This window comes from Candida dubliniensis, chromosome 6, assembly GCF_000026945.1.
Source record: "Candida dubliniensis CD36 chromosome 6, complete sequence".
Taxonomy (NCBI): Eukaryota; Fungi; Ascomycota; class Pichiomycetes; order Serinales; family Debaryomycetaceae; genus Candida; species Candida dubliniensis.
Window position 1 is genome coordinate 242,281 of NC_012865.1, and position 24,017 is coordinate 266,297.

At 30.9% G+C, this 24,017-nt stretch overlaps 8 protein-coding genes across 8 annotated transcripts; 5 read left to right on the forward strand and 3 right to left on the reverse strand. All coding sequences in view use genetic code 12, as the record gives it.

Moving 5' to 3' along the window:
• Positions 1 to 7,471: 7,471 nt before the first annotated feature.
• CD36_61300 (serine/threonine-protein kinase, putative) lies at positions 7,472 to 12,058 on the reverse strand (the record flags this gene model as incomplete). Its single annotated transcript, XM_002420865.1, has 1 exon — positions 7,472 to 12,058. The coding sequence occupies one exon, from the start codon at positions 12,056 to 12,058 to the stop codon at positions 7,472 to 7,474; it is 4,587 nt and encodes a 1,528-aa protein (XP_002420910.1).
• A 181-nt stretch (positions 12,059 to 12,239) lies between these two features.
• Positions 12,240 to 12,917, forward strand: CD36_61330 (bad response to refrigeration (BRR) protein, putative; the record flags this gene model as incomplete). Its single annotated transcript, XM_002420866.1, has 1 exon — positions 12,240 to 12,917. One exon carries the CDS (start codon positions 12,240 to 12,242, stop codon positions 12,915 to 12,917), a length of 678 nt encoding a protein of 225 aa, XP_002420911.1.
• A 117-nt stretch (positions 12,918 to 13,034) lies between these two features.
• Positions 13,035 to 13,452, forward strand: CD36_61340 (uncharacterized protein YPR063C orthologue, putative; the record flags this gene model as incomplete). Its single annotated transcript, XM_002420867.1, has 2 exons — positions 13,035 to 13,069; positions 13,140 to 13,452. 2 exons carry the CDS (start codon positions 13,035 to 13,037, stop codon positions 13,450 to 13,452), a joined length of 348 nt encoding a protein of 115 aa, XP_002420912.1.
• Positions 13,453 to 13,578: 126 nt separating this feature from the next.
• CD36_61350 (histone deacetylase subunit, putative) lies at positions 13,579 to 15,294 on the reverse strand (the record flags this gene model as incomplete). Its single annotated transcript, XM_002420868.1, has 1 exon — positions 13,579 to 15,294. One exon carries the CDS (start codon positions 15,292 to 15,294, stop codon positions 13,579 to 13,581), a length of 1,716 nt encoding a protein of 571 aa, XP_002420913.1.
• A 266-nt stretch (positions 15,295 to 15,560) lies between these two features.
• Positions 15,561 to 17,930, forward strand: CD36_61370 (U1 SNP1-associating protein, putative; the record flags this gene model as incomplete). Its single annotated transcript, XM_002420869.1, has 1 exon — positions 15,561 to 17,930. One exon carries the CDS (start codon positions 15,561 to 15,563, stop codon positions 17,928 to 17,930), a length of 2,370 nt encoding a protein of 789 aa, XP_002420914.1.
• A 128-nt stretch (positions 17,931 to 18,058) lies between these two features.
• On the reverse strand, positions 18,059 to 20,089 carry CD36_61380 (uncharacterized multidrug transporter, putative; the record flags this gene model as incomplete). Its single annotated transcript, XM_002420870.1, has 1 exon — positions 18,059 to 20,089. The coding sequence occupies one exon, from the start codon at positions 20,087 to 20,089 to the stop codon at positions 18,059 to 18,061; it is 2,031 nt and encodes a 676-aa protein (XP_002420915.1).
• A 1,549-nt stretch (positions 20,090 to 21,638) lies between these two features.
• Positions 21,639 to 22,874, forward strand: CD36_61400 (uncharacterized acyltransferase, putative; the record flags this gene model as incomplete). The annotated part of the gene is made up of 1 exon (XM_002420871.1): positions 21,639 to 22,874. One exon carries the CDS (start codon positions 21,639 to 21,641, stop codon positions 22,872 to 22,874), a length of 1,236 nt encoding a protein of 411 aa, XP_002420916.1.
• Positions 22,875 to 23,190: 316 nt separating this feature from the next.
• CD36_61410 (integral membrane protein required for mating, putative) lies at positions 23,191 to 23,976 on the forward strand (the record flags this gene model as incomplete). The annotated part of the gene is made up of 1 exon (XM_002420872.1): positions 23,191 to 23,976. One exon carries the CDS (start codon positions 23,191 to 23,193, stop codon positions 23,974 to 23,976), a length of 786 nt encoding a protein of 261 aa, XP_002420917.1.
• Between the last annotated feature and the right edge of the window lie 41 nt (positions 23,977 to 24,017).

A 24,017-nucleotide genomic window follows, 5' to 3' on the forward strand; every position in this document is an offset into this window, starting at 1 on the left:
GATTGTATATAGTAGTAATAGTAGTAGCAGTTAATATTGGATGATATAATGATTTGTTTGATTCTATTTAAAATTTGAAGTATAATCTGCATTAGAAGGGAACATGACGGATATTTATAGTTTGACAGGTTGTTAAAGAAAGGTCTCGATATGACGTGATTTTTTTTTTAACAACCATTTTGCATATTTAACAATACAAAACAGAAACGATGATGATATAGGAGTGTTATGAAAATTTGTTGATTTGTAAGCAAGGAGAACAGGAGTATCACACAAAAGAGATATTTTTGGAATAACCGGTATTGTATTGTATTGTATCATATATATTTTTCATCACAAAGACTTTATACAAATTGACTCAAAAAGAATAATCACGAAAATAATTGCGAAAAAACTTTCCCGAGGAAAAAAATGTATAGAGAAGAAACTCATCGAAAAATCGATCAAACTATTATTGGCAAAGATTATTGTTTACCACCACCTAATTGATATTGTATTGCCTTGGTAAATAAAACAATATTATTAGATGACAATCCAAGAATCAACTGAAAGTTTGGATGCATGTTTTGCGATCATATGGGAATTTAATTCATCAAGTTTCTCAAAACAGACAAAAGTATTTAACTTAGTTACTATTTTTTTCTTTTTTCTTTTTAATGCAGTTTTATTGCAAAACCTTTAGATAAATCAATTGAATTTGAGGAAAAACACCTTTCAAAAAAAAACCTCTTTCCTAATTTGGACTACGCACTGAAGAAAGTCGCACTCATAATTCACCCGGCCAAAAATCCGTTTTGAGCAAAGCAAAATCTGTCCGACAAAAAAGATATATTTTTTCTGACATTTAATTAATTTCCGACAAAAATGGAAAATATCTAAGTAACTTCGCGGTAAATATACTCTGACATTTTTTTTGGGCCACTAGCGCGGTGCTACTCATACGAAAAAAAAATTGTCTTAGGCCAATTATGGCATAACTGAAATTATTCTCGCTCTAGTTGTTTTTTTGCTCGACCAGGAATGAAAAAAAGGAAACAAAAATCCAATATTAGGCCGCACATGGCCAGGAAAAAAAAACCTCTCGTCTAAAAATTTGTAACCTTTGGACAAATGAAACGTAAACAAAAAAATTTTTTCGTCTACTAAAATTGGACGATGGCGAGTAATACTAAAAAAAGTTCGACGAAAAAAAAATTTTCATACTTCTCACCACTTTTTTTTCTTAACCAACAACAATCTTTTCATCAAAATTATAATGTTTCCATCAATAATCAATCAACAAAAGTTGGTAAAGGTTGTTTAATGAGCTAATTGGTTGGTTTCCCATCTGCTTCAAATAAATAAATCCCAATTGCTTTGACAATTCAGACAATTCCCAATTTTAATAGCTAATTAAGGAATTACTTTTAGACGGCCCTGGTTTCGAATTCAACGCCATTAATTTCAAATATGAAACAACATGAATGCTTGGTAGGAGATTTATACAAAGTACAGTTCATTAAAAATTGAAAAAATCAAGCAAAGAACTAAAAAATTAAAAATAAAATAAAAAAAATTAAAAAAAGAACTACTTTGACTCCTTATTATATATTCAAACCCAAGTATGATTGGCGTGATTATTTGGAAATAGTGGTTATGTTATAAATCAATAAAAGATACTAAAAAATAAAATAAAATATTAAAAAATTCAAAAAAAAAAGTCAAAAAATCAAAAAAAAGAGTATCATAATATACTGTATATATCTTCAAAGTTGTTTTCGATTCCAAATATCTGGTAAATTGCCTGTTGCTATTTATTATCTTTGGCGGTATTTCAATAATGTGCATTTCTGGTCTGGTCAACATCATTTTTATTGGCTTTTAGGTGCTTTTTCAATTTTAGTTGAATTTAAAGCTGGTATTGTAAGTTGCTAACGCCATCAATTGTTTCAAATTATATTTGTTCTTCTGCTAGATGGTTTTATCGTTTTTTTGGTCAATCTGAAATCGGTTTTTGACTATAATTTGTTTTGGTCAGTCTGTTTTTGTTCTTTTGACTGGTATTGACTAAATTGGTTTATTATTAGTTGCTATTAATGATGCTAAACTTCATATTCCACACAATTTACGTTATTATTGAAGTATATTTTCAATTTCTATTTAATACGTCGAATTATTGAAATTTCGACAATATGAACCAAGTTGGATACCCTGATTCCCTTGCTGTTCCAAATTATTATTTGCTAATGCTATAAATTATTGCTAATAGCGTCTAACCACTATTTTTTGATGGTTATTGGTATGGTCAATCAAAAAAGAGCACCTACCTAATGTTTTCACATTTGGCTGTATCAAAACAAGTGTTATCGTAACTATCTTGTTGGCCCAATGATGACTTTTAGTTCTGTTTGATAATATCAGTTCTAACTAACGTTGGATTTTCTATCCAAATCAAGATGCAGTACTTTTGTATTGCAATTACAAAGGGTTTTAGATAGACCATTCAGCAGTGCTGTAATGATATTGCTTTTTATCTAAAAAACCCAGCTATTCTTTGGCGTTAGTGATATAATCAACAAATCACTAATTATTTGCTTGCCGTTGAATTGGTTATCATTTACTGGTTTTAACTTGCTGTTGTGCCCATTCAGCGGTGCTGTAATGGTGTATTGGCTTGCTATTTGTTGCTGTTAACAAAAATAAGGTTATACTTTGCTGTCTTTGGTTATATTCAGGTTTTCAATTGAAAATCTGAGTTATTTTAAATATGTATTCTATTTTTGGTGTTCTATCCTAATATTTATTGAAAATCTGGTTTTTTTGCTAAATATTTTTAAATTCTGTCCCAATGTTGGTTTAAATATGCTAGAAATGGTCATGTTTGTCTATTATTGAACTTTAATGGTGGTTTTTAAATTGTTTAATTTGCTACAAAAATTTATTGGTGTTAAACATATAATAACGAGGAGTGTGCTGCTAGAATGAACTCGTTGAATACTAGAGTTGGTCAAAATGTTGCTAGGTGGGCTTAATTGCTAACAGTTTCTGGTGGTAAAATAATTATTATCAGTTATTCAAATTGGTTTAATTGCTGATGCTAAAAAGCTTCTGGTATTTTTGATTTTGAGGATAGTTATTTTTATGCTGAAGATGGTTCCATGAATGCTGTTGAATAGGGTCATGTTGACTTGATTGTATCCTTGGTTGTTAAAAGTAATAGGTTGGTGCTTCATCGCTACGACAGGTTGTCCATGTGGTCATAGTTGCTAGGCAACTGAATACAGAAGGTACCGGTAATGATCAAAAGTGGAAGGTAAATGCAATTTGTTAACTAAGGGCAGGTAGGTATATTGGAAGTGGTCGAAAATAGCTGGTGGCTGGCTGTTATGAGGTGTGGTCAGACTGTTAAGGCTTGATGTGACGCTAGTGGTGACAAATGGTGGGTTTTTGGTGCCTGTTAAGTTAGGTCAGGTCGCCAATAAAAGAGTGTGTTTCTAATGGTCAAAAATGAAGGGTTTAAGGTGGTCCTTAACTATAGGCAGGTAGCTGAAGACATAGTGTGTTGCTAGTGGTCAAAAGTGATGGGTTAACAAAAGGTGTTAACTATGGGCAGGTTATCCAAGATTTATGCTGCTGCTAGTGGTCAAAAATAGTGGGTTACTGGGGTCCGTTAAGTATGGCCAGGTTGCTCAAGACTAGATGGTCTGAGAATGTTCAAAATCGATGGTGTCCGAGTGGATGTGTAACTATGAGCAGGTAGGTCAAAGTGAAATACTCTGCTAATGGTCAAAAGTGATGAGTTATTGATGGTCTTTAAGTATGGTCATGTTGTCCGATAACTGCTGGTTCAATTTTGTTGAAAAATAGCATGTTGGGGGTATCTTTTAACTAAGAGCAGGTTGCTGAAAGCGTAATGTAATGTTAGTAGTCAAAATGGGATGCTCTACTAGTAGTTATTAACTATGGACATGTTGGTTGAATTTGAATAAGCTGCTAGTGGTCAAATATGATGGATTGAGAGAGTCTGTTAACTATGGGCAGGTTGTCTGACCCCAGACAAAGTTCATTCTGGTCGTAGCCAAGAGTTGTTACTAGTTGTTAACTATGGACAGGTTGTTTGGACGATAATGTGATGGTACTGGTCAAGAATGATGGTTTCCTGGTACTTCTTCAGTATGGACAGGTTGGAAAGACTATACTGAGTTTAAAGTGGCCTAAATTGGTGGTTAAATTCCTTTCATTAAGTATGGACAGGTTGTCATGATCAAATGTTCTTATATTGCACTGAACTGCTACAGATGCTTATTGAGATGGTCTTTAACAGGAATATTCATGTTTGTATAGGGTGATCAGGCTATCACTACTTTTATACTTGTTGTACATTTTAATTTGAAGTTTTAGAGCGAATGTTATTATTTACGACGAACAGTAGTATGTAAATGATGGTTAATTAGTGTGAACAGGTTGTTCCTATCAGGTCGTGGATGGCTTGAAACAATATCAGGTTCTTATACATTGTATCTATTCAAATGAAAACAACGACATATATCGTTATATTTGAGCACACTAGAACGGTTTAATTAAAAGATCGTAAGTACAAGTAATATATTATTGATTATATCTGGCTTGCAAACAAACAGAGGTTTGATAATGTTGATATTTGTTGTTTTATCGACTGACTTGTTTGATTAATGATTATATTGAGGTTTTGTCAGAGTTTTTTACATTTCCATTGTTCTTTTATAGAATTCATAGATATATTTTATATTCATATAATAGATGAATACCTTATTAATCAACTAGAGAGTATTTTAGAGTCATAATTAATCTGTATGTGTTATTAAAGTGATGTTTTATTGACCATATTATGTTGAATTTTTGACACTTAGCGAAATTTTTTTCTCATTTTTTTTTTTTGCAACACTTCTCGCTATTTTTTTGAAATGAAAAAAAAAAAAATGAAATAAATACTGATCCAACAAGGTAAATCTAACTGTAAAGCTAAATACAAGATGACCTGACCAAAGTTTTGCATTATGAATGCTGTTATACCTTGTAAAAATAGTTCAAGTATGTTAGAAATTCTTGAATTGGCAGTTTTATCTATTGAAGAATACTACAATTGGTTTAGAAAAGGACTTTTCGTTTTTTTGTTAAGGATTCTTACTTATATAGGAATCAGCCACAAATAATGTCTTTCTGACCACTTTTATAAATAAAGTTAATCCAATATCTATTTTGGTATACATTATAGAGGTATATATACCCTTTTCATATAACTTAAAGCCGTTAATCAGTGATATTATTCTTGTTTTAATAGGTATAAAGTTAAAATTATTTTTTACATATTTTTTCAGTGAGAATTGTAGCGTAATTTCAGCAAATATTGTAGTTTCTATTAATTAAAAACAATAAAAAACTGATGTATTCACAGTAAAGATAGACTAGTTAGATAGAGAGGGAATGTAAAATAAGCATCCACTTTTTTTGATTGTAGTTTTGTTTAATTATTTGTGTCAGAGTTCTAGTGATTAATGTATTAACATTAGTGAGTGTTTCAATATCAATTAAATGTTCAATTGAAAGCAACAAAAGGTATCTCAGTTGGCAGGGTTATTTAGATAGAGAAAGTCTTTGCTAGTGCTTGATTTAAGGTAAAGGCAAGTGCTCAGAGTTGCTGTTTATTAGATGTATAGCATTATATCATTGATTATTCATTTATTATCTTTTTGAGGCAACAAATGAGAATCAACAGAAGCATAACATGTATATACTTATTATTCAAAAGCCAATTGTGTATTAATTTGAAATATCTATATGGTTGAACTTGTAGAACTTATCTATCTTCCAGTTATAATCAAAACGATGAACAATTAAAAAACTCACAGCCAGTGTATGACATCGGTAAAAGAATCGATATCTGGCCATGTTTGCAATACAAATAGCTCCTAATACGTCTTTACCTTGTCTTGAATTCAATTAATTATCTTACGAACGGAATGCAACCTAAACAAATCCCAGCATTGTACATTCAGACAATTACTGAAATAAATTGACATATTCTAGGCTTTCCAACAATATAATTACTTTTAAAACATGAAGCGTTGAATAAATATCACTCTCTGGCTCTTCAAATACAAGTATTTCTGATATAAAACCCCAGTGTAGTTCAATATGATTTAATTTAAACACATCATTTCGAAAATTGAGTAAAGAAATATCCATTGATGGTAAAATGTTCAAAAGAAACAGACTGTAATCATCCTTCATTGCTTCCACTTATGCCTTGTACATCATATGTGATGATACAACAACAATCGATTAAAAAGCCACATAAATTCTCATACTCTAATCAACAGATGCTTGATTCTCCAATTCTTCTCCCAGATATCCAAAACCTTCTATTAAATTAGTATCCACTTAATCTCCACCATCTGAATTAACACCAGCATTAATTATATTCACATTAATGGCACTATTGAAAGGGAAATTGGAGTTTCTTTAGGTTATACATAAAAATGATCTCTTGAACTTTGATCCAGTTTTTTAACCATTAACATGTCATATTTAGCTGCATAAAATGTATCCTATAATACCCAGGATCCTCTCAATAATGAATCTATAAGAAAATAGCATCTATTCATGTAGCTATAGCTGTTGTAGTATTAATAATGATGAAGTAATAAAGAAATAAGTTGCAGAGATTTGTTTTTTTTTTCGTTAAGTATTTTTCTACCAAGTAATTTTTTTGTCTTGATTTTTTGTCTTATTATTTCCTTTTTGGGCGTTCTCAGTGACAAAATTCGGACACTATTTCCTAATTGGTGTTGAGAGAAAAACCAGAATTAGGGAGACATTTTCTAAAAGAGTGCGACTTTTTTCATTTGAGCGCTTTCCTATTTAGGAAGCAGCCATACAATTCTTTTTTTTTGGAAGGTGTATTTAAACGCTCTCAAATCAATTTGGATATAATCAAATAAGTGTCTAGAGGGTAGAAATGTAGATGGCACCAAACTCTGTTCTTGTCGTTTCGCAGCAAGGCGTTTTTACACCGTTGCCTGAAATTTAGATCGCCGTTGCTGACAAATTATGCATACTAAAAAACCTATCACTAAATCATCATCATCACTGGTAAGCACAAACAACAACAACAACAACAACAACAACAACAACAACAACAACAACAACAACAACAACAACAACAACAACAACAACAACAACAAAGTGAACTCACTAACCTTGCTTCTTAACTTGAAACAACACAAATAATCTTTTATACTTTCAAATAAGCCAATAGAAATTTAGAATATATACAAGATTTGATTACGACAAGTTAAATTCTGTAATTGGTAGCTCTAAAACTGAGAGATATATCACGTGATCAAAAAACCATTTACTTATTTACAGATTATTCAAACACTAGGAGATGCTATATTATATATATTATATAAATCATTAGAAAGGTGAAGATAAAATAAAATTGCCCCTCCTCTTAATCATTAGCCGATTTATATAATTTGACGCAATTATTCCTATCAATGGTAATAATCATATGGAATGGTTCAAACACATGATCAATCAACTTAACAACATTATAAGTGGTGTTAGTCGTAGTGTTTCCATTTGATGATGTTTGATCATTGGTAAATACAGGATCAATTATAACCACATTATTGTAATAACGTGTGTTAAAAGTCGCTTTCTCAGATTTCAATATCACAGAATCTTTAATTGAAGATAAATTAAATAATATTACCCGATTACTACCAGTTGAACACATCAAATAATCATTATTGGTATTAAATTGGAAAAATTTCATTGTCAAAACATTTAAATCCAATTTCCGGTCATATTCGTGATCAATATCAAGTTGAATATCATCAATGATCTTTTCAATGAAAAAACCATTATCATCACCACCATCATGATCTTTATATTCAATCAATGAATATTTCATAATATTACTAGTACTTGAATTCATCATGGCTGAATTACTTGTTCGTAAAATGGCCTTACATTCTAAACTAGGTAGTTCCCATATACTAATATCATCATTACCACTCAAAGCAAAATAAGCACTACTAGTATTACTACCACCGCCATCATTTTTCTTGGTTTCAAACAATTTAATTGAATTAAGTGATGACAATAATTCTAAATTATTAATAGAATCAAGTTTCACATTATTTTCATTATTTTGTACATGCCAAGATTTGACAATGATTTTAAATCTTAAATCCCATAATGTCAATACCCCTTTATCAGTACCCACTAATAACCAATAATCTTTATAGACAATAAATGTATTGATTATCCCATAAATCAATGGATGTTGTAATTCGGACAGGATTGTCATGGTGATTATATCCAACATGATAATCTTCTGTTCAATGGCATCAATTCCAATAATATAATTATCTTGTAAAAATTTGATTTGTTCAATAGGATAATGATGATGATGAGTCTTGTTATTATTATCATTACTTTCTTCATGGATATATTGTCGAATCAAATGCATCTTTAAGTATCTAACAATTTTTTTACTCTTATTATTTCTTATAACATCTATTCTGAATAATCGAATGGTTCCATCATCGGTAGTAACTATAACAACAAATCTATTAGGTAAAAATGTTATTGAACAAATACTTGAATTTAATTCCACTGATAAATTAGCATTCTTGACTGTAACTAATTTTTCCATTTTTAAACTATCCCAGACTTTTAAGCTTCCAGTAGATGATCCTGTAACAAAAAATTCCGATGTTGGACATACAGCTAATGTGGTGATTTCTTCTAATCTGTTCTCCTTATCCGAAGATCTAAAGCTTGCCACTAATACATTCATAGGTGCCAACATATCAATATTTTCGTTCCGCTGTTGCTGTTGCTTATGTTGGTGCCTTATAATAGTTTTCCCAAATTCTTCAAAATCAGATAAATTAGGTTGAAATTTGGGATTTTTTAAAAAATTCAAAATATACGGATTCTCACCAGTATATGTATGTTTTATATGTGAAACTATGATTCCTGAATTACTCACACTGAACACTTTATGCGAAGTATTCGAATCATTAAACCAAGCATCTTTAGTCACTCCTGAATTATGAGTTTCCATTTCGCCCATAATATTTGCCTCTACCGTTTGAACCGAAGCAGTAACTCTTTCTAATTGAGGTAATATCAATGAATTGGATCCTCTTCGAGAGGACGTTCTTATCAGAACAGTTTCTTCAGCATTAGTTCCAAGGATTTTTTGTTCTCGAGTTCCACCAGATATTGATAATGGTTCCGATCGATATACTACTGTGAAAAATATATTTCGTGGTAAAATCAGTAAATTTTCATTCTCAGAAGATTTTAATCGCTTATTTATTGTGGAAGTCGGTGATCTACCCACATGAAAAATATAGTCCCGTAAGGCAAGAATTTTCCAAAGTGATTTGTCATCTAGACCAATTGATTTCAATTTCAATAACCATTGTTTATCTTCCAGTGATAAAGGGATTGTCAGATTACCTTTTTTATTCGATCCATTTGCAAAACTCAATTCGGACATCATTTGTGGCAAGTAAACAGATTTCCCCATATCCTTATTGAAAGAAATCAATTTTTTCTTTTTGATAGTGTTCCCAGATTGTTTAGTCATTAACATTGAAAAACTCTTTTGCTGCCAGAATAAAGATTTTGACGTTGAGTTCAAAGACCAAGTGATGGCTAAGTCATAAATTTGTTTTGTTAATGGTTTGGTCAAACACGGATATAACGTATTCCAATCAATAATCGACAAATCATAACTCAAAAACCGTTTAATCAATGGATATAAAAAGCAATACCTATCAGCATCAGTCAAATTATCACTTATATATATGATCAAATTAATCACTGATTGTCGAATCCATTCGTTAGGGTGTAACAACAAGTTTATACTGTTTGATAGTAACTCCTTATATACATCCAATGCATTAAATTCTGTTCTTGGATTAATAAGTCGTTCCTTAACAAACATATTGAAAATTTCTAAAACTTTTAGAACAACAAATTGTTCACCATCACCAATTGTTTGCACCAATAAGGGCAAGATATATTGCTCAAATGATAATACCCCAATAAATGGTCCCATTTGTAAAACTGAAGATAAAAATGCCAACCTCAACTCTTGATCAGTATCATTCAAGTATGATATTAGATGGGGTAAAATAATATCATTGGTTTTATCCTGTCCGAAAAATTGACACAATGGTAAGATATTATTAAGCAAACTGATTTTCACTGGTGTTTCTGAATCAGTTAATAACAAAATTGTAATCTCTTTAAATTTCAGATCTAGTTGATCTTTAGTCAAGGATAAGTTACTAAAAGATTGCATGGCATCTTCGGGTGACACCAAAGTACTCAACGCATTGTTACTATTTTTAAATGCCTTTGACATAATCCAAAACCTTTTGGCAGTAGCAGCCAAATAAGGTAAACACACTGCAACTGCACAATTGACTAATCTCTGAGAATTGGAATCACTCTTTACAGTAACCAAATTATAGATTTTTGGCAAAATATATTCTGGAAATATTAGCATATTAATTGGGTTGATATAAGAACACGACATTAAAAGTGAAGTTAATGAATAAAGAGCCACACATACAACTTTTGCAGCAATATTTACACCTTCTTGTTGATGAAAAACCCCATCAATATATTCGTCCAAAAATAAACATAGATACGGAATAGCTCGATCCAATTTGGATTCATCACGTATTCGCTCCGATAAAGCCACAATCAATTCACAACATTTTATCTTAGAGTTGACTTGTCTAAGTGTTTGAGAAAAAGACGTCACCGCATTTAATAAAATCAATGCTGCCTCTTGCAGATCGTCATCAATAAACTTGCTTTGTTTGATTCTATAGTTGAATGGCATGGTTTCAAGGTTCAATTTCATAGGCAAAATATCATCTGGCGACAAATTGGATTCATCTATTGAATATTCAAATTTAAGCAGTTTACTAATTAATCCAAAATTGTCATAGATATAATTTATTTTCATATCACTAATTGATAGATTGTCGTTGTTGGAATTTAATGAAAAATTCTCTTGATTATTCAACATCTCCATAAAATCATAAAGAAAATCATAAAAAAATTCCGGGAAACAAGTACCTTTATTTTCATCTAATATTTCTCGTGCACTTAATCTTTCGTTTGGATCTAGTTTTATTAATTTCTCAATTATCAGTACAATATCCTTATTGTATATTCCAGAAAAGTCTGGGGCATATTCATTTTTCATAAATTTAAACAACTGTGATAATGTAAATGTTGGTTCTCCATCATTATACAATTCTGCAATCACACATCCTGTACCAAACAAATCCATGGCATCAGTCACACTATTCTTCATGGTAAACAGACCATCATCATTAAAATTCAGAATATGTTGCGGGTGATCTTGAGAATTATAGAATCTTTCTGGTGCAATATAACACAATCTCCTGCCAGAAGTATCAAAATAAAATGAATATTGGTTGGGATTGTCTTCTGGAATGTATGTTGGTTTTAACAAATTAGAAAAATCACTTAATAATAACCAATTCCAAGACGTTATTAAAAAATTCTCCAATTTCAAATCTCCATGATGTATGTTTAATGAATGTATTTCATTAACGATTTTTAAAATCTGGAATGTAATAAACAATTTTTCAATGGGTTCAAGAAATGGACGGATCGAAAGTCTATCATACAAGTTGGTTTTTATCATTTGTCGAATAACGTAACCAGCACGATCAGTTTCAATCAATTTGTGCCATGGCAATGCATTTTTGAATGGATATAAAAGCGATGATTGCTTCACCATGAGCTCAATAACTTGTTGTAATTGAATCGAATAATTTGGAGACGCTGGTTTAATTAGTAGCTTTATGATTACTAAATTCCCCGTAGTCTTATCAATTGCCTTTATCGTCTTTAAAAATCGAGAATTATTTATCACTTCAACATATTGATAATTTTGTAATGCATCCACATATGACGACACAGCAACAGTTGGTGCTGATGGTGCCAATAGTGATAATTTCTGACCCATTTAGCGGTTTGATAGAAAAAACTGTGGTATCGAAGGAAATGTGAGGAGTAAGAGGTTTCATTTTGGTTTTCCTCTTATTTGGTTTATGCGATTTGACTAAAAACATGTTTTTTTTTTTTTTTTTTGGTTTTGTTCGAATGAAGACTTTGGTAATCAAATCTCTTTAACGAAAGACAGAGTAATGAGTTTTGATAATGAAGAGGATTTATTATATGCTCAAAAGCAAGCATTACCGATTTCAAAAGAATCTGGTGATCCCATTTCCGAGTATTTATTAGCTGTTAGGAAAGAATCTCTTGCTGGACCACCAGTCACTTTTATTACCAATCGTCCAACGTCATCAATCGTACCAACTCCCAAGTCTCTGCCTGAAATTGACCGCACTCAAATTTCAGAACATTGGTCTTCTGAATTGATGATTCAATTTTTATTTCTTAAAGAAGAATTACTGAAAATACAACATTCATCCCCAACAGCCAATCCTTATGTCCCAGAAACTACAGCTAATTGGAGAAAGTTTTTCTTAGAACCACCCCCAGAAATAAGCTATTTTTTCATTGTAATAGATAGACAAACCGTTTTCAGGTTACTTGTTTATATAACAAGATGGTTAAGTATCACATCAAGACCTACATTATCACAATGGATTTGGAAATTGTTTTTACGTATTGATAATGTCTTGGATGCAAATGAATGTTCTATAATACGTGATCTCGGTAAAAAGGCAAGAATAATAAAATCAAAACAATTAAAAGATGAAAATAAATCTACAGTTGATTCTATTTCAAAATATACCACTGATATGATTCTAATAATAGTAGGCAATTATTATGGTCAATGGGATTTATTACAAGGGTAGTGCACCAAGAGTCAATTTATTCTGGACGTTTTCTTTTTTGGGTCCTCAATAAAGAAGAAATGGAAAAATTTCCAACATCAGATAACTTCAATGACTTTCAAATCAACATAATTAAAAATGGCACCAAAGATTAGAGAAGATTTGGTTATACCGTATGTAACAATTCATGCAAGTTACCACTCTTAGTTGATTAATTAATACTAACGAAGAACTAATTCTCAGTTACAAACATGTTCCAGCTAAACCAAGAAAAGACTCTACCGGAGTAATAGCTCAATCATTACCTATGGCAGCCATGTTTATGAGAAACAAAGTTTTATCATGGTCATCATTATTTTTATCAGTTCAATCCTATTTAAATGAACCAATTAATAAACCAGATTCTGATGATGCTTCTCAACCTCCATTTATGAAGATTGTTTTCGCCTTTGTTGCTGTACTTACTTGTTATATGGATGTTTTCTTCCCAAACACCAATCCTGCTTTAAGAATGGCAGCTAAAGTGGCAACAGAAACACCAGCTGCTTCAAAATAACCCCCAAGCAAAAAAAATTTTTTTTCACTTCCATTTATCATTTATTTGATTAAATTTATTATTGTTAATAGTACATATACATATAATATTTATATTTACAAAATTTCTTTTTCACTTTCTTTTTCTTCATGTTGTTATATTAATAATTACACTTTCCATACCATTGTAGGAAACACATATTGATTTAGATTCATGATCCCATTTCATGTCACAAATCCCTATAGTTGCTTTTAATTTGTCTTCAGGAGATAATTCTGGTTTATAAACCGCTTTACATCTAACAAAATCTTTTGGTTCATCTAGATAATGAGTTGTATCAACATCCCATATTGTTACTCGGCAATAATCATCTCCTAAAGCAAGATATTTACCATCAGGTGATAGTACTGCGTTAAATACTAGAACATCTTTGATAGTATCATGGACGTCCTTCATTTCGTCAGTAAAATTATCCTTGTTATTAAATAATTCCGAACTCTTGATACTTTCAGAGGTTTGAGCATCCCAAATATTTAAAGCCCCTTCCATAGAAACACTTAATAATAAATTGCTACGTTCATTTGAATTGGTATCAGGTAGCCAGATTAATCCAATCATTGGTGCTGAATGTAATTTTAAAGTATATTTTTTCTCTGGATTGATATTCAAATCCAAACATTCTTGAGAAGAAGAACTACTCCATACTTTTATTGAATAATCAAAATCAGAACATGTGGCCAATAATTTTGTCTTTGGGTTCAATTTCATGAGTGAAATATCGTGTTTATGACCATTTAATAAACCTATAGGATGTACATCTAATTGACTTCCAAAATGAGATGGTGCTAATATATCATAGATTTTAATGCCATTAGTGTTGGTCGTAACGGCAAATTTATCTTCACTCAACCAACAAAAACAAACCACTGAATCATCATTGATTTCCAAATTCTTGATTTGTTTTATTAGGGATATTGTCGTACCATCCCAAATACATACTTGGTTTCGACTATCTATGGATAGCAAAAATTTCCCTGTCGGGCTCCAAGATAATGAAGAAATTATACTGGTTAATTTGGTAGTGCTTTCTAATGATATTACTTCATCAGCAATAGTACTGGCTATATTCTTCAATTTTCCATCAGGTGACCAAGCTCTTAACTCACTATTTGCCCCGCAAGTTATAAGTAAATTACCTTGAGGTGACCAAGACACAATATTAATTTGGTTTTTAATATTTAAAAGATTTGGATGAGTCAAAGTTCTGGTTTCAATTATCTTGCCGTCTTTGAGAGCATTTATTGTTGCACTACCATCATCTTTTCCATAAGCAAACACTTCGCTAGTTGGATGCCAATCACACGTCAAACTTGGAGCAAATGTAAGTTGTGGTAAGAGTAATTTTGTTTCAAATTCAATGATTGACTTTTGATGGATCTCTTGGTCCATGTCGTCAGTCATTTCTATATCTTGAGTAACATCATCATTGGGGGTTTCTGCTGGATCTTTTATTTTCCCATTTGCTTCTATCTCTGATTTTAAGGCAAACCTCGTACCATTACTACCATTACTTGAGTTATTGTCTTGCAAGTTTTTCAAGTCGTCTTGTATTAATGCTCCATATAATGACAAATTTGCTGAATCAGTTGCCTCTTGTTCAGCAACCATATATAATATCCCTTTTTGAATTAAATTAACAAGACATCCAGGTTTTATTTTCTGTATAAGTTCTTGAGTAGTAGGATTATTTTCATATTCAGAACATTGTGATTGTTGGTCTAAGGCATAGGCAGATAAATCATATCCTGACTCTTGTAAGTATCTCCATATTAAATAATTCAATTCTTTACTGGTTAGCGACATTGTGTAGCAAAGGAAGGGGAAGGGACAAGACTAATAATAAAGGTGTATTTAGTTATTAAGTATGTTGTAGTAAGATATGGAATTGAAAATAGAATAAACAATTACTGGTGAATTTTTTTTCTCTCATTCTCTCACTGTTGTTTTGTTTTGTTTTGTTCAACTTTTTTTTTTTCTTTCACTCTCTCCCTTACTTCAATTTTATTTCCCACTGAACAATATTAATCTCAATTTATATAACACAACCACTCCCCCCCCCCCCCACCACAATGGAAAACCCTGAATCCAATTCTAGTTTACAAGTAGAGAAATTAAGAAACAGGAAAAGTAGAGCTGTATGGCAAAACAACAATACCAATGTTCATAATAATCCTTATGCCAATTTAAGCACTGGTGAAAGAAGTAGGAGTCGTCGTAACACTGGTAGTTCTTATGTTTCTCCTTATGGTATTGGTACTGGTGATGAGAATGTTTATACTGGGAACAGCAACAACAACAACAACAAACCAAGTACTGGTGGTAATTTACTACAAGTTCCTGGTGCTCATGGAGATTTGAATTCCAACAAGAAACAGAATCGAAGATTAAGTATTCATGTATCAGCTCGTCAACATGGAAGATCTATTTCACAAGTTGGTCCAATTGATATGGCAAATTTGCCAGCATTACCTAAATTAGGTAGTGAAGCCATGGCTAAATCCAAATCTACTGATTTAACTATAGAACAAAAAATTTTTAAAGAGTTGAGTCAAGGATCAGCTGCTGAAGTAGATGATTATTATAAAACATTATTAAAACAGAAAAATTTGATTACTCGTGATATCAAAGATAATATCAATCAAAATCAAAAAAATATATTACAATTGACAAAAGATTTAAAAGAGACTCAAGAAGAATTGATAGAATTAAGAGGAACCACTAAAGAATTATATGAAGTTTTGGGGTATTTTAAAGAATCAGCTCAACGAAGATTGGAATTGGAATTTGAACCAGAAACTCAAAAAGAACTTCATCTGCCTCAAAAAAGTAATCAATTAGGTATTCCTAATAATAAAAAGAAAGATCGATCTTCAATAATGGTACTTAAAAAAATGTGGGATTCTCAATTACAATCTTTATTTAAACATGTTGATGGAGCATCTAAATTTGTTCAACCATTACCAAATAGACATATTGTTGCTGAGAGTGGACGATGGTTTGAAGTTAATGTTGGTAATTGGAAATCAAGTTATCCAACTCATTTATTTATTTTCAATGATTTGATTTTAGTAGCCATTAAAAAATCGTCCAGTACTACTACTACTACTACTACTACAGCACAAGAAACAACTGCAACAAGTGGAGGTTCAAAATCTAGATTACAAGCAGTTCAATGTTGGCCATTAACCCAAGTATCATTACAACAAATCAAATCACCCAAAGATAATGATGATAAGATGTATTTTATTAATCTTAAATCGAAATCTTTGAGTTATGTCTATCTGACGGATCGTTATGACCATTTTGTGAAAGTTACTGAAGCATTCAATAAAGGTAGAAATGAAATGATTCAAAGTGAAAGATTATTGGATTCTAGACTTTCATCTCCATCAAATAATAATGGAGAATCTAAAGAAGAAAAAAGGCAATTACGGGAATCATTAAGAAATTCCGGTACATATAAAGAAGGAGTTATTGATGATTCTAGTGGTGGTGGTAGTGGTCGTAAAAGTGCCGGAACTCCTAATAGAAATAGTAATACTGATTATGTCTTACATGATATATCAGCTCGAGTACATTCTCGTAATCGATCACAAGATATTGGGAATAATTTCAATAAATTAGCCAATAATGGGAAATCCCAATTTTTCAATGAAATTAAAACTCTTGAAGATAGATTAGATGATGTTGATGTTGAAATTTCACATAATCAATATGCTGAAGCAGTGGAATTAATATCTATAATTGAATCCAAATTACGTAATATTGAGAATGCTTTAACAACTACTCAAAGAAATAAAAATGTTAATATTGCTGATGAATTATTACTTTTAGATGTATCGAAATTGAAAATTAAAAATAGAAAGGAAAATGTATCAAATGGATTAATATTTGATTTACAACATAATATAGCTAAACTTAAACAAGATGATATTGATAATATTTTGACATTATTTGATAGTTTAGAACAACTAGATCGAGGTGTTCAAGGATATTTGGATTCAATGTCGGCATATTTATCAACTACAGTATCTAAATTGATTGTTGGATTACAAGGATCAACGAAAATTGATGTGGTTAATTATCTTTCTAATTTGATGGTGATTAATGTTTCTATTGTTAAACGTACAATTCAAACTTATGAACAAATAATTGCTCCAATTTTGAAACGTCGTCATGGTGATGTTGATTCTAGTGGATTGATTAATTGGTGTATTGATGAATTTACTAAACTTTGTAAACAAATTAAAAAACATCTTTATGGTACATTATTAATATCTTCAGGAATTAATATGGAAACTGATGAACCAATTTATAAAGTTAAAGAGAAAACATTATATAATAATTTCTTGAAAATTATGCAACCACAATTGGAAGAATTAAAACTGGTTGGATTAAATGTTGATTATATATTTGAATCTATATTGAATATTGAATGATAAGGAATGTCATTTTCCCTAAATATATTAAATAAATAAATAAAATAAATAAATAATGGATGTGGATTTGGATTTGGATCTGGATGTGAACTTCGCTTTCATTTACTTCTCAAGCAAACCCCTATACTCTATAACTTGGCATATAAATCCATGACATCATAATTCTCTCTATAATAAGCCCCGTGTTTCTTCAAATATAGCAATACTAAAGAAGACACCAATAATATCCCAGCAATAATACTAAATAAAACACCAGCACCAATTGCCCGCAATAAAGGTTCGATAATAAATGTAGCAATAGCTGCCAAAATTTGTCTAATTAAATTATTTAATGCTACTCCAGTAGCACCTTTCCCGGGTAAGGAATCAACCAAATAAGTTACTGTAGCCCCTATAACAAGCATAGAAGCAAATCCAAATAATGCAGTACCAATTAATGGTACCACCCAAAATTCTCGATAATGTATAGTCCAACCAAATATTAAACAAGCCATAGGATATAATATTATTGCCACAACAATATTCCAAGATAATCTACTTTCAGGAAGTAATTCTCCATGTTTTTGAGCATATCGATTTAATAAACGATCATTCCATTTCCCACCAATAATAGATGCCATGAAATAAGTCACAGAATTAGGTATATACATTAATCCAAGAATCACAGATGAAAAATTATATGGGGATCGAGCATATTCATAAGAAATCGCCATATTGAAAAAATAAATTGCCGCAAATGATATGGCGGAAAATGAAATCACTAAAACGACTGGTGGATGTTTTAATAATATTATTGAATGTAATGGACGTATTAATAAATCATAACAATTGGTTTTCACTGATGACCATTTATTATCTTGTGGTGTTTTGGTTTCAGTTAGATTTGATGCTGTTTTCCGTAATTCATCAGATACATAATTTTGATGTACTCTTTGTGAATAAGCTGATTTGTTTGTTGTTAAACGAGATATACTGGGCATTACCGGATCAACAATTGGTCCTTCATTCTCTTGTTCTTCCATATAGGTAACAATAGAACGAGCACTTGATGATCTTCTACTCAAATTTGAAACCACTTGATGTAATTCAGTACCGGGTAAAACTTCATCTCCACTAATATTATCATCATCATCATCATCATCATCATTAGGAGGTTTTTCATTGTCTTGGCTTTTTATCAAGTCTTTAGCAATTTGTATAGTATCTACCCGTCGTAAAGTTTCTGGTAAGAAAAATGTTATGAGAATAAAACTACAAGCAGAAATTATCATAAGTAACCATTGAGTAGCTCTCCATCCCCATGCTTGAGAAACTGCTCCTCCTAAAATTGGTGCCAAAAATGGACCTGCTAATGGACCCAAATAATATAATCCCATAGCTTGTCCACGTTCTTGTGGAATAAATAAATCAGCAATTGTACCTGCTCCCACGGCTTGAACACTTGCTGATGATCCACCTTGAAGTACTCTTAATATAATCAAACTAGCAATATTTGGTGATAATGCTGTACCAATGGAAAATGCAACAAACAAAGTAAATGAAACCATATAAACACTTCTTCTACCAAATCTTTCACTAAATGATGACCACCAAAGGGGAAATATTCCTAAAGATAATAAATAAATACCAACAGATACATTTACTGTAGATACATTAGTATTTAAATCAGTGACAATATCATCAATAGCTGGTAACATTACTGATGTTCCAAATGGTCCTGCTAATGATGCAAATGCAATTATGAAAACAATTAAATATTTGATTTTATTAGGATAATCTCTAGCATCTTCATATTCTGGAATCAATACAATTTGTGCAAGTAAACCTCTTCGTTGTCTTAATGGGACTTTATTGGTTTTAATTGATGTAGATGTAGGTTTCTGACTAAGATATTGTTCTTGTTGTGATTCTAAAGACGACAAGTCTCTTTCTAGTTCTCCCAAGGGACCCAAATCAGGATCAGGATCTACTGTGGTATGATGAGGTGTGGTGGTGGTAGTTTGTGGTTCTTCCAGATGTTCTCTTCCATGATGACCTATAGGGTGTATTTGACTGTGTTGAATATTCTGTTGCGTTTCTGTTGATGCCAAAGATGTAGCATCTACATCTATATTGTCATGACTAGTTTGAGGTGACAAATTTGGACTATGATGACTCATATTGTATAAACTCTTATAAAAATATGAAAAAAAAAAAAAATTTCAACAAATGAATACTTGCTAGAATTAAACTTTGGGTAATGAGTTCTTAGTTATGAAAAACTATGCGATATGATTGCTAGATTGTTTGAAGTGAATTTCCCACCACCCAAGGAATGAATTAGTAAGAAGATTACAACAATATCAGCAGAGCACAAGACAATATAATCAGATCCTTCCCAATTCTTTTTTTTTTTTTTTTTTTTGTGGGTTAAATTGATCAATATAAGATTCTCTCTTCCTCATTTTATATTGATTTAACTCCACACATACACAAATACATTAAAATAAAACCACGGTTTATTGTGGGTTCTTTTTACATTCAAAATCATGACCTCCTCCAATACTATAAAGAGTGTATAGTATATGTTTGCAGTTGCTTGCAACAAATTAAGCTTAAGAAGTTTGTTTACAAAACAATCTTTTAGTTGCCAAACAAATATTTAATGTTTAACCTTTCTTGATTGTATTGTATTGTGTGGGTAACCTCTCTCAAACGGATTTATCCATTAGCGGAAGTAAAAAAAAAACAACAATGCGCTTTTTCTTCTCTTTTTTTTTGACGCCTTATCTTTATCCCTCATTATGATCACCTCATTATCCACAATAGATTTAAGCCATTCCATTCCCATGTACGTGTCACACGAACAAATTACATTATTAGATATATTAGGTATTGTTTGATTTGGGTTTTTGGTTTCAAGATATACTTATAAATCTGGAAGAATGATATTGACAGAGGATATCCAACCACACATTACCATGTTATCTAAATAAACTACGTACTAACAAAAAGTTTGTTTTCCGTTAACTTATTTGTGTTCTGTGTGAATTAATTTTACTTTAAATAACAGATACATAAATACATTCGGTTAAATTTCTTGATCAAATTAGACTTGCAGTAGCTTCTTGGTGTTAATGTCTTTAAGCTATTTGTTTAATAAATCCGCCAAAAAAAAATCCAAGTAAACATGCAGTTGACAATTTAAGTGTTGATTTTGATTTTGACATTGACACTTATAATATCAACTTGAAACAGTGTGAATTAAAATAGTTTTTTCTTGAGTTTATACGTCGTAAACACTTTTCTCTTGTCAATTATTGATTGGTTCTAAATGGGGCCGTGATTGCTTCAAGTACATGATAAACGGTTATAAACAATACAAGTGCACTCTTGTAGAATATGTCATTACCACCACCAGATGGATATATTGTATAAATGCAAATTGTTGAATTGTCCTCAATATTCTAATACTAAAGATCGTGAAGCTTAGTTTTATACTTTGTTATCTATCACTCACTTGAAGAAGGAAATAAATTATTCGATTTCGATTTGAATTTGAATTTCAATTTCACAAGATCCCGCATATTCCATATTTCCGTACTCTGTATTTTTTTCCTTGTTCTTCTTTGTTGTGGATAACGTTTCCATGTTTCTTTACTTGTCGCCATCAATCAACTCATCTATCATTCACCAATCTACAACTTAACCCCCCTTTTTTTTTGGCAAATGAGTTCTAGACATTCATTGCCTATAGTCATCCTTAGAACTGCTTTCATAACTCCATTGTTTATATTAGGATGTTTAAGCATTGTGGTAACTCAATTTTTAACATTATTGATTTTTAAAACCAACCCTGATGTGAAACAAGCAATTATCAACAATACAAAAAATCATTTCGTTATTTTATTGACCTATATTACAACAATTGTCAATCCATGTGAGATAGAATTAACTATAGATGAATCTACTGTGCCCAATTTTGACCATTTCACGGTAGATGGATCAAATAATTTACATACCATGTTTCAACCAAATTCAATTTTAATTTCCAATCATCAAATATATACCGATTGGTTATTTTTATGGTTTTTAACTTATACTTCTAAATTTGGTAATTCTGTATTTATAATATTGAAAGATTTATCGAAAATTCCTGTGTTAGGATATGGGATGAAGAATTATAATTTTTTATTCTTAAGTAGAAAATGGGAAAAAGATAAAATTGTTTTAACAAATCAATTATTAGAAATTGATGCTAATGCAAGAGGATTGGGACCAGCCAATGGGGTTGAATTGGTAAGTACCACAGAGAAAGAATTTACTAAATGGCCTCAAGGTTCTAATACCAATAAAATTTGGCCATATGAATTGATATTATTTCCAGAAGGTACAGTTCCTTCAGATCGTACAACTAAGAAATCAGCTGAATTTACGGCATCTAGAGGATTACCTCCTTTGAAACATGTATTATTACCTCGAGTAAGAGGTTTATTTTTAGCTTTGAAAAAATTGAAAAATTCCGTGGAAATAGTTTATGATATAACTACAGCTTATTCTGGATTGACTGAAGATCAATATGGAGAAATTGAATATTCTTTGAAAAATTTTTATGTGAAAGGGTATGGACCACCGAAAATTAATTATTATATTAGAGGATGGAAATTAAAAGATATTCCATTAGGTAAAGACGTTGATGATATTGATAATATACCAGAAGAAGATTTAAAGAAATTTGAAGATTGGTTATTAAAGTTATGGTATGATAAAGATAGATTAATGAATAATTATTATAAATTTGGTAATTGGGATGGTACTGAGGAACCAAAATATAAAACAAAATCTATCATTGGTGGTTTCAAATTAAGAAACCAATTTGAAATCTTCTTACCATTTCTAGTTACAATTGCTACAATTTTATTCTTAAGAATTGCTTATATTTTAATTAGACGAATTATTGTATAGAAATAGTAGAGCATATATATATATATATATAATGGCTAGGTTTTTTTTTAGTTATAAATGTTTCAATGTGTGTATTAGTTTTGTTTCAAAATTTATAGAATCCGTATATAGTTCACCTAGTTCCACGCAACACACTAAAAAAAAAAAAACACTACCAGTTGTTGCAATTTTGCAATAATAATGTTTCAGATAATCAACCTTCTTGGTGTCTAACTTCTGGTGTATATTTATATATTGCCATGTCATTTCCATGATGATGAGTTTTTTTTTTACCCCTAATCCCCTCAAATCCTATTCATCAAAGTAAAATAGATAAATGATATTACCACTAAAATTCACTATTGTATTCACAATATTTATTCAATTTATAGCTGCAGCTTTATTGAGTTTCTTATTACTAGGATGTATTGACACATCATCAAATTATTCAAATGTATATTTACTAAGTTATAAATTCAATCAATCATCTCCATTATATGATTATTTGTCAACAACAACAGTCAGTACCAATTCAAGTTCATCAACCAATTCTACTGCTATAGATGAATTATTATCGGTTAAAATCGGATATATGGGTGTATGTTTATCTTCTTCACAAAAAGATATTTCTTGTACCACATATACCCAATTAGATTCATTTCCTAAATTTTCTATATCCATATTATCTGGTCATCTTGATTTAATTCAATTAGCTCAATCTTTCAGTAGTAATATATGTCATCCAAGAATTTTATTAACCACGATTATTTTAACTTTAATTAATTTATTATTACTTTGTTATTGTGTTATACCAATTGTTCCAGGGAAATCCTTTATGAAAAAAATTAATACAGGATTATCATTTATATTACTTTTACTATGGGGGTTAGGATCAATGTTACAACATCAAGCAGTTATTAGTTCAGTAGAAATGATGCACCAATCTAGTTTCCAATTAATAATAGGTTCCAAAGGTGGTCGAGCAGAAGCTATGACTTGGACGGCTTTTAGTTTTATTCTAATTGTGTTTTTAAGTGCATGTTTATCATTGTGGATGGAGGTTAGAGGAAGAATAGATCAAAAGAGCCCAAAGACGCATCCAATATTTGATGCAAAAGTTTAGTGATGTATTTTTTGCAGAAAAATACAATAATTAGTTTCAAG